At 37.8% G+C, this 11707-nt stretch overlaps 1 protein-coding gene across 1 annotated transcript in view; it reads right to left on the reverse strand.

Annotated features, from left to right (window-relative positions):
* The window catches only part of LOC124262919 (chorion peroxidase-like), a 58935-nt gene that overhangs the window by 46697 nt on the left and 531 nt on the right, over nt 1–11707 (reverse strand). The window contains exons 2-4 of the mRNA XM_046697560.1: nt 10665–10746; nt 3920–4041; nt 3432–3586 (exon numbers count right to left, since the gene is read on the reverse strand). Coding sequence (XP_046553516.1) covers nt 3432–3586; nt 3920–4041; nt 10665–10746 — 359 coding nt within the window. The remainder of the gene's footprint in view (nt 1–3431; nt 3587–3919; nt 4042–10664; nt 10747–11707) is intronic.

Consider the following 11707-nt stretch of genomic DNA (forward strand, 5'->3'; position numbering starts at 1 on the left):
CAACCTCCCAATACTCATTGCAGTCTTCCATGAAGAATGGCGACGCATTCTATGTGACGTCATCAGGCGACTGGCGAATTAGGTGCGTAGGAGAGTGTTTGCCTGCAGCTAATCCACTGGAGGTCACACACGCTACTAGGGTGAAACATACACCACCTTTGGCCATGTTGTGCCGAGCTGACCATTTGGACATGTATTGAAAAACTGTTCTGTGCTCCTCACATTGACATTACCAGACTTATTCCATTGTTCATTGTATTGTTGTGACTGTTGCAACAAGGTTTGAGCACATATTGATGTTTAAAATACCGTTGATTGTTGTTTCTTCGCTATCGAGCTTCAAATCGGCTGCCAAATTCCGTTTGGAGATTAGTTTACAACACTGTTTACAGCACCTGAACAAGTTAATTGACTAGCTTCTAGTACACCCCTGTTTACAGCTCCTGTAGAGATTGACTGACTTCTAATACAACACTGTTTACAGCTCCTGTAGAGATTGACTGACTTCTAGTACACTCCTGTTTACAGCTCCTGTACAAGTTGATTGACTGGCTTCTAGTACACCCCTGTTTACAGCACCTGTACAAGTTAATTGACTAGCTTCTAGTACACCCCTGTTTACAGCTCCTGTAGAGATTGACTGACTTCTAATACAACACTGTTTACGATTCCTGTAGAAGTTGACTGACTTCTACTACAACACTGTTTACAACACCTGTAGTGGTTGCTAGGTAATACTTACTTTGTGGGGAGGATTGCGATCGGCTAAATGGTAGACAGTCGTTAAAGTACCTGTCGCCGGACGGGATAACGATTGGGAAACAATTTCCGCTGAAAATAGAAAACAGTTTGGTGACTATGGAACTTGTTCCCTTCTATGCTGAGACGACATCTTCAGGAGATACATTATGTTTTATTATATAATTATTTTTAGAAATATTTGTCTTGGGAACAAATAATGTCAGTTGTTCTGTACTAAGTATCCATACTCTGGATATATGGATATAAATATATTATTATCAAGCAAAATGGTATATCTTTGTATGGCGAGTAGGTGTATATTCTCCAATGCTGCATATATCGAAATGCCTCACTCTGAGTCATAGTCGGGATGCTTTCCGCTGCTGTCCATTCCTGTACAGCATCCGTGAGCTTTGAACAGATAATGAAATGGCTGTAGCTACTCCCGAACCCGTCATTTCGGTTAGTTTCTTTGAGTGTGGGATTTTCCATAAAGGGCAATGTAGGGAGACAAGAACATGATAAAAAGCTAGAGTACTACTTGAAGTACACGGAAGTACTACAGTATTGCCAACATAGGGGTATGGGGCGTGAAGGTAAAGTTGATATTGTTGCAGGTAGAAAGAGAATATGTTGAAGAAACTACTGTTTTGGTGAAACAATACAATGCATAGAAACATTTGGAAGAAATTGTAAGGGAGATAAAAAGACATAAAGAGAAAAGGTTTGTAGACAGAAAGAGATAAAGAGAATAGTGTTGTAGACAGGATTAGATAATGATAAAGGGAAGAGCGTTGTAGACAGAATTATATAATGATAAACAGAATTCTGTTGTTGACAGGATTAGATAATGATAAAGGGAATAGCGTTGTAGATAGAATTATATAATGATAAACAGAATTCTGTTGTTGACAGGATTAGATAATGATAAAGGGAATCGTGTTGTAGATAGAATTAGATAATGATAAAGGGAATAGAGCTGTAGACAGATTTAGATAATGATAATGGGAATAGAGCTGTAGACTCCTAGGGCTGGATATTGCCCTGGTTCTCATATTGCGATATATTGCAATAATTCAAGAGATATTGCAATACATATTGTGATATATTGACTGGAATGTTTCTGTCGAAGTGCGTACATCATAAATTCATAATAGCTCTGTGTGTGCGACATCATCTTCTTAGTTGCTGTTACACCATACTTTCAGGCTTCCTGTGCCCATTGTGTATGGGTGTATGCCAGTGGTGTACAGATAAATGATATAGAGCCTTAATGTGGAATGTTTCGTTGAAGTAACTGTATTGCAACAAAGTTTTGCGAACATAATGATAAAGGTAAAAGTATAACATGATTTTCATGATCAGTGTTGTTTGCTTCAACAGAATGCACTTCAAAGCAGTATGTAATCATTGTTACTGTTTGTCAGTGATTCATTCACATTCAACTCTAACATAAACATGTGTTAACATGAACTGTTGTAAAATGAAACAAGAACATGATTTAGGTGAACTACTTGAGCATAAAATCTCATGTGATCTCCAATAACTAAGATCCTTGACTAGAATGTCATTATACAGTCCTACAAGATCTATAAGACTTTGGCTTTTACCATAAATTGATAACATAGTCCCATTATGAAACAAAACAAAAATAACAAAATAATGTCAATTGTGAAATGGTCACTCAGAGCCAATACCTCAACTTATAAGTCTGAATAAAAGATTGGTCAAATCTTTGAAGGACATTTAGAAGTGGAATGCATAAGAAAAGCAAGATTTATGGATGTCAACTTTTTTATTGTGAATATTCGTGACCTGATGAAAGAGCAAGCATACCCTCCGAAAAGTTGTGTTATTCACAACAAGAAGTTGACGTCCATAAATCTTGCTTTTCTTAAAAGACCGGTCCATTTGAGGCAACTTAATTCCTCTAAAACGTCACATATGAAACAATTCAAACCCAAAAACCAAAAGCATTTGATAGAATATTTGGCACTTGTAAAATGTTACATGAAACAGAAAAGAAACAAAGGTATATTTGGCACTTTTAGAGCACATGTTGCTATGGAAATCAAGGGCAGATAATTCAAATGGAACTAACTTTGGATGAACCAATATATTGCAGAATCTGAACCATATCGCGATAATCGTATCGCGAGATACTGTACCGGTATATACCGGTTTACCGGTAATATTACACAGCCCTAAATAATGATCAAGGGAATAGAGCAGTAGACAGAACTGGATAATGATAAAGGGGATAGTATTGTAGACAGAATTGGATAATGATAAAGGGAATAGTATTGTAGACAGAATTAGATAATGATAAAGGGAATAGTATTGTAGACAGAATTGGATAATGATAAAGGGAATAGTATTGTAGACAGAATTAGATAATGATAAAGGGAATAGTATTGTAGACAGAATTGGATAATGATAAAGGGAATAGTATTGTAGACAGAATTAGATAATGATAAAGGGAATAGTATTGTAGACAGAATTGGATAGTGATAAAGAGAATGGTATTGTAGACAGAATTGGATAATGATAAAGGGAATAGTGTTGTAGACAGAATTAGGTAATGATAAAGGGAATAGTGCTGTAGATAGAATTAGGAAAGACCGTTGACAGAAAATAACCAAACGAGTTTAACATGGGATGACTATTTTAACTTTCTTACCGTCCGTCCCTGGTGTCCCAGCATAGTCGTGAGCCATGAACTGCCCCCACTGCATGACCAGCAGGTTCAGCGAGGCCTCCAGGGTGCTGTCATTGTCGTTGGGAAAACACGCAACACTAACAGCTCTGGCACTGGGTAGTCCATCTAACCGGGGTTTACCGGTAGCTGGAGGTCAAATCATTCAGTTGTATATGGAGATCCCCATGTATCATTGTGTTTATAAACATGACGCTTATGAACTATGTTTAAGCTGTTGGAATTGAAATATTTGGAAATATTTGAAGCTTATTTTTATATATTTTGAAATATCTGAAGTTTATTTTGAAACATTTTGAAACATTTGAAGTTAATTTTGAAATATTTGAAGTTCGTTTTGAATTTTTTTTTAAATTGTGTTTCACAAAAAATATGTGTCATGTATACTTTATGTCGCTAATAATATTTAGTGTGATTTCATGTATGGGTTTAACAATGCTTAATCGACTTTTAGAAACATACTATCATCATAAACGGCATCGATGAGTCTTCGAAAGTCCTGTAGAGGAGCTCCCCATCCTGGGTTGTCCAGGTTGTTGCAGACTCCACTCAAGGGGCGGATGGTGAAGTCGTTGGTGCATGTGCTGGAACCGTAAACAGGTGTATTATGTGAACAGCCTCATTTCCACAATTTAAACTAGCGTTCAAAAACATTGTTTTGGGATTTTGGCAAGGAGCTGAATATTAGTTCAACCATGAGCAGCCTGAAGCTAGCAGCGGGTTCGTTATTCGTTTTTCGAATAACAAATAACGTGCTAGCGGCGGGTTCGTTATTCACTCTATGCCTATCAGTTCTATCAAATATAACATATAAGATAAAAGCTATCCAGCACCGGGTTTGTCAAATAACGCGCTAGCAGTAGTGTGGTCATACACTGAAACCATGTAATGAAAGGCAGGTTCCTTTCACAGGTGTACTACTGTGTAGAGCACTTCTGAATAATGAAAGGCTAACCTACACCGGGCTCGTTATTCAGTGTATGTACATCAATTCTATCAAACATACGATAACAAATATAACATGTGGTATTTCCAGCGGGTCCGTGTTTCGTTATTCGTTTTCGAATAACGAATAACGTGCCAGCAGCGGGCGTTTGTTATTCCCTCTATGCCCATCAGTTCTATCAAATGTAAGATAGTCTATATTCCGACAACTGTTTATAACTCAGCACTTCCGAATTGCAAAATCCTTACCAGAACTGGGTTCGTTATTCAGTGTATATCCATCAAGTCTATGATCACCTGTCGGCCCGACCGCCCGGGGCGGGTTATTTTCAACACGGACTGCCAGATCCTTAAATTCACCTGCCCGACGGTCTCGTTAAGATTTAAATCATTATCATTTTACAAGTTTTATTTTAATTATACTAAGTGAATTAGTATTTTTTGTGGGAAGGTAGGTTTTGGTCAGGTTGGCCAGTTTTACATCTAACCAGCCCTGTGGTCAGGCTGAAACTTTTGGGAGTTTCATACCCTGCTGTGTCTACAGTCAATCTCCGAGCTACTGTTAAGTAATTCAGTACTTCTGAATTATGAAAAACAAAATATCCCCGGATTAATTATTTGGACATCGGACAACAAACAAATATAAGATACGACATTTCCAATTGTTTTTTCTATTTTCGTTATTTGTTCTCGACTAACGAAAACATGACAGCAGATGATTGTGTTATTCAAACGCTGTATGTTAACAATCATTGTAAGTCACCGTTATTCGAAAAACGAATAAGGAACACGCTGCTAGCACGTTATTCGCAAAACGATTCCGCTGCTAACCTCAGACTGCGTCCACCATACCAGAAAACAATAATATTTTGTTTCTAAATCCCGTGGCTATTTATTCTAAGCTATTTAAATTCATGTATTTTCAACAGTCTTAAAATAGCTACCGTATGTGAGAATGTCAAATATTTTGTGCATGAGGATCCGGGTAGGTATAACAAATAATCCAATAATAAAAGTGAAATTCTAAGTGAATGTTCATGGTGATACCCTTGTCAGTGTAGATCAGTGTGCGCTCAATTTTCATTCTAAGATCCTTAGGGAATATACAGACAGTAAGGGAGGCGCTGAAAGTTTGATAGTCACATTACCATTTCGTCCTAAGTTTCCTATGCTCATGCTGATGATCACTGGATTGTCTGGTCCAGACTTGATTAAAAAAAACCCGGGTCAACATGCATTTCATGCCAAACTATAGTCCAAGATCTTAATCCGTCAGTATTCTGCATTCAAGAAACCTATCTAAAGCAGACGGATCCTTTTGACCTACGTCAGTTTAATGCATATAACTATTTTTCTCCCCCAGGTGACAGGGCTACTGGTGGATCATCTATCCTGGTGAGGAATAATGTTATACATAGCCTAGTCACACTCAAAACAAATCTCCAAGCCGTGGCAGAGCGACTTACATTACAAGTTGCATTTACTCTTTGTTCGTTGTATCTTCCACCTTCATCTGCTATCCAGTTAACTGATCTACAAGTTCTTTATGATCAACTACCTAAACCCTGTTGATCATGGGTGATTTAAATGGCCACAACCCACTCTGGGGTGGTACTAATACCAACAACAAAGGTAAATTACTGGAGGATTTCATCTCAAATAATGATCTATGCATTTATAATAACGGTTCAAAGACATATTTACATCCTGGCACAGGAACATATTCAGCTCTTGATTTGTCTATTTGTGATTCCAACCTATTGAGTGAATTCGAATGGTCAGTCCACGATGACCTGTGTGGAAGTGACCATTTCCCAACAATATTAAAACCCGTGAACCCAACTGATGTTCCTCCAACGTCAAGATGAAATTTTAAAAAGGCCAACTGGCCGTTATATGAAAAACTCTGTACTGACAAACTTAAACCACAACGTTTTATTAATGTTCCTGATGCTATAAAATATTTCTCTGACATATGAAGCACCATAGTTGATAAGTGTATCCCAAAGTCCTCTACAATTACACACATACGGAAACTGATGCTGATTGCAAACAGGCTAGGAAGGCACGGAAAAAAGCTGAAGATTATTTCCGTCGTCATCCTATGGTCCACAATTTTAACAAATTTAAAATCTTAAACGCTAAAGCACGGCGTACATTCAAACAAAATAAACGCCAATCTTGGCGAAACTATGTATCTAATATCAATTCCCGAACGCCTATTTCCAAAGTATGGAATATGATCTAGAAAATAAAAGGTAAGGGCTCTAGATCTAGCATTCACCATCTCAAAGACGGAAACCAGTTATTAACTAATAAATCCGATATTGCTAATAAACTTGGCGAAACACTGGCACAACATTCTTCCTCCTCAAATTAGGTACCTCAATTCCATGAGCACCATACTGCTCTTGACCAGGCCCACGATACTGCTACAGGAGCTGCTAACATCCATTATCAACTTCTGAAGCATTTACCGGAATCATGTTTAGAGACCCTTTTGAATATTTCCGATTAAATGTGTACATGTGGAGAGTTTCCTTCTTCATGGCGCGATGCTATTATTGTACCCATCCCTAAACCTGGGCGTGACCATACTGATCAATCGAATTATCGACCGATCTCACTAACTAGCTGCGTTTGCAAAACCATGGAACGCATAATAAATAATCGACTTGTGTAGTACTTGGAAACTAATAACAGATATTCAATGTGGTTTCCGTAAAAACAGAAGTACCATCGATCATTTAGTGCGTTTAGAGTCCTTTGTAAAAAATGCCATTATTCAAAAACAACATGCAGTGTCGATCTTTTTCGATTTAGAAAAAAACATATGACACAACATTGAAACATCGTATTTACACGATTTTGGATTGAGAGTCCGTTTGCCTCAATTTATATCCAATTTTTTAAGTGACAGGCAATTTCAAGTCCGGGTGGGTTCTACCCTGTCTGATCATTACAATGAGGATCAAGGTGTCCCACAAGGTAGTATTTTGTCTGTGACTTTATTTAGTGTCAAAATCAACAGTTTATCAAAGGTTTAAAATGATTCAATTGATGGATCCCTTTTTGTGGATGATTTTAATATTTCTTGTCGTGGTAAAAATATGCATACTATTGAACGGCAAATGCAGTTTTGTCGAAACAAAATAAATAAATGGTGTCTAGAAAACGGCTTTAAATTTTGTACGTCCAAAACTAATTGTATACATTTTTGCCGTAAATACAAACCACATAAAGACCCTGAACTATTTCTAAACGGCACACCTATCAAAGTTGTAAAGGAGGCCAAGTTTCAGGGTCTTATTTTCGATTCCCACTTGACGTTTTTGTCGTATATTAAATCACTTAAGGCTAAATGTCTGAAGCCACTCGACTTGTTAAAAGTTGTTTCCATTTCAAAATGGGGAGGGGATCAAACTACCCTATTTCACTTATACAGATCACTCGCTCCAAACTTGATTATGGCTCCACTGTATATGGTGGAGCCTGTAAAAGCAACCTTAAAATATTAGATTCTATCCATCACAAAGGTCTCAGACTTTCTCTTGGATCTTTTAGAACTTCTCCTGTTGACAGTGTCTACGTCGAAGCAGATGAGCCATCTCCTACACAACGACGTATAAAATTATCTTTACAATATACTACAAAACTATACTCTAACAAATCTAAGCCTGCATTTAATTGTGTCTTCGATCCCCTCTATGAGGATTTATACAATAAGAAACCTTCTCTTGTTCCGCCTCTTGGTCTCAGAATTAAACCATTCATTTCTGCTACCGGCATTGAGCTGGACAATATATCTCCTTCCCCGTCTCCTTTCTTCTCCTCCTTTGCAATTGCTTAGGCCCCAGGTTGACCTAACATTGACCACATTTAAAAAATCCGAAACTAATGAATTACAGTATAAACAAGAATTTAGTCAGTTAATAAATAAATATAATACATACAAATCCGTATTTACAGATGGGTCCAAGGATGGGGCGCAGTAACTTGTGCCACTGTCATTGGATCCAGAACAATAACTTCGCGATTGCCTGATAACAGCTCTATTTTCACAGCAGAAGCAAACGCAATACTAACAGCTCTTTAATATATTAATAGACACCCCAATAAAACAATATATTATATTTTCAGATTCTCTTTCTTGCCTTCAGGCTCTAAAATATGTCTCTTGTAAACATCCAACAAATCTGTGACACCACTTCTTATTCCATACTCTGATTACAAAGCTAGCATTAGAACTTACATCCGTGAGCTTATGCAAAAGAAGTGGGACACCCAAGTAGGTATCAATAAATTACATGCAATAAAACCAACTATCGGTTACACCTACTTGGGTTGTCAGTCCAGATTTGAAGAGGTCATCATACGACGATGTCGTATTGGCCACACAAGATATACTCATGAGTACCTACTAAAAGGTGAGGATCCTCCGTTTTGTATCCCTTTTGATGAAAGAATCACGGTCAAGCATGTCTTGAATATTCCATCACAAGGGATATCTATTTCAAATCACGAACTATGAAGGATCTTTTTAGTAATATAAGTTCTCATTTCATTATTGCATTTTTAAAATAATTAGATTTGTTAACTGATTTGTAAATAGATAAATATTTTATGATTGGAAGTTTGAATTAATAACTAAGATTGTTAGTGGCTGTATCCTCAAAGGGGGGTTAAAGTACTGTAAATTTATTGTCCTCCTGAGAGGATACGTAAGTTCACAAACATTCAAAGTAAATTGAAACTCTCCGCTATTTTTAATCGTAGAATATGTGTGTGTTTAAATGTATGGCTAGATTTGTCTACGTTGCTAGCGGCTGAGGGGATGGTGTAAATCCAGCTAGGGTCCATGTAGGTAGCAAATGTACTATGGTGATCTACCTTCAGTCGTTGGCAATCTTCAGCCTGTTTTTATATTGTATTGTCATTAATAGTTCCAATATTTTAGATTTAATTGCTAGTTTTAAATGGATATCTGTGATACACTAGTAGTTTTACTGTTCTTCGTCAACAGGTTTTTTAAATTCTAACTTTATTGATCTTTAATATAATTATAAACTGTTCTCGTCACGATATGGCTCGTCACGATATGTCATCAACTGACATCAATAGACTGACCACTGGTCAGATTTGTTGACTTTCACAACCAATATAGGTTGTCCAATATAGGTTGTTGGGCCCTTCTCTGACCTGAATACCGATGGGGAGACAAGCTTGGGTTTCTGGGGGCATATTCAATTCAATGAGTGAGTGAGTTTAGTTTTACGCCGCACTCAGCAATATTACAGCTATATGGCGGCGGTCTGTAAATAATCGGATCTGGACCAGACAATCCAGGGATCTCAATTCAATACAGACGCAGATGCGAATTGTCAGGGATAAACGGTCGTGGTTGACATGGCTATTGTAACTCTGAAGTACTCTCCGTTTCAAACGGCTCTGTACTTTGCTTCTTAGCTTCAAAGACCCGTGAAGATCCGGGGTAGAATAGGTCTTCAGCAACCCATGTGCTTGCCATAAAAGGCGACTATGCTTGTCGTAAGAGGCAACTAACGGGATCGGGTGGTCAGTTTCGCTGACTTGGTTGACACATGTCATCGGTTCCCAATTGCGCAGATCGATGCTCCTGCTGTTGATCACTGGATTGTCTGGTCCAGACTCGATTATTTACAGACCGCCGCCATATAGCTGGGATATTGCTGAGTGCGGCGTAAAACTAAACTCACTCACTCACTCTTAAAACTGTAGTGTTAAACGTTTGCGCTTTCCACCTTTAAATGGGTATGTCAGATGATGCACGTATACATTGGTATTATTTCAACGGTACTTTAGATGATAGTTTAAACAGTATCGATGCGCGTTATTTCACAAAGTGCTTTATATGCATACCAGAAGACGGATAGATTTGTGTTGTTGTTTTACATAAAGTGAGTAAATTATGTGATTTTGGGCGATAACACAACCTAATCACAGCGGCGATTGGGAAATCGAGCCCTGGTCTTCGACGTGATACATTTCGTTTATTCAATATGATATCTAATTTTGTGTTGCTTTAAACAGTTTATCTTTTAGGTATAATTTTCAACATCATTGTGATTAGGTGTTATTTGGAAATCACATGAACATCACAGCAGTGACTTTCAATATAGCTGTGTATATTCCATGTTATATTGGAAAACTTGCTAAAAATAATTTACACAAGCGTTTATAATGGCGCTCTTCGTAAGCTGACGCATCGTATAAAACTACCTACCTGACCCTTGAGCTGAGGTCAACCTTCTCCCGAGCCACAATCTCATTGAGTTTCGATCCAGGGTGCCACGTCCTAGCAGTAGCTGGATAAGACCAAAATTAAAGAGCTTTAGGATGGAATAAGGAACACATAAAGTGATTGGTGCATATTCTTGTACCCAGCCAGTAACATTTAGGGGTTGTGTTTACACTCATTAGAAGGGTATACGAGTGAATGAGTGAGTTAAAATTTAACGTCAGATCGGCAATATTTCAGCCATATCGTGACGAGAACATTTGATATTCAAATGAAATATATGTAAATTATAAAAAACCTGTCGACGAAGGACAGTAAAACAACTAGAATATCAGAATTACAACTAAAACTAGTATGGAGAGTTAAAACTGATAGCACTATTTGGACAATACAATATAAAAACAAGCTATAGATCGCCAACACCAGTAGGTAGATCACCAAACTAGGGACCATGGGGACTTACAGTACCTTGGCTACCTGCATGGACCCTAGTTGGATTTACGCCATCCCTTCAGCTGCTGGCGATTTAAGAAATGTTAGCCACAATTAAAATGACAAGAATGCTACGTTTAAAAATCCTGGCAAGTTTAAATGGACTTTGAACATTTTGGGACTTACGTACCCTCTCAGGAGGACAATAATTTTACACTACTTCAACCCCCTTTGAGGGTACAGCCACTAACAATCTCAGTTACTAATCTAAACTACCAATAATAAAATATGTATCTATTTACAAATCAGTTAACACAAGGGTACACGAAGTATGAAGTCCAGACTACCAGTTGTCCGGCTTCCATTTCTGTCGAAACCGGGAAGCCTGAATCAGTTAGATCGCTGACGTTGTGTGCTGGCGATTAGGTGCCTGGCTCTAAGTGTGCTGGTTCGAATTCCGACTGGTACTCAACCCCTTAAAGAACTTACATCTGTACTTAAGTGAGAAAGCGAAATCCCAAATTTAACATTTGTTACATGATACAAATCTACTGTGGATTCATCAAATCGGCAATCGCCGTTTTCTTACTTCTTTC

Source organism: Haliotis rubra, unplaced genomic scaffold (assembly GCF_003918875.1).
Source record: "Haliotis rubra isolate DU_JTF1 unplaced genomic scaffold, ASM391887v1 Scf10, whole genome shotgun sequence".
Taxonomy (NCBI): domain Eukaryota; kingdom Metazoa; phylum Mollusca; class Gastropoda; order Lepetellida; family Haliotidae; genus Haliotis; species Haliotis rubra.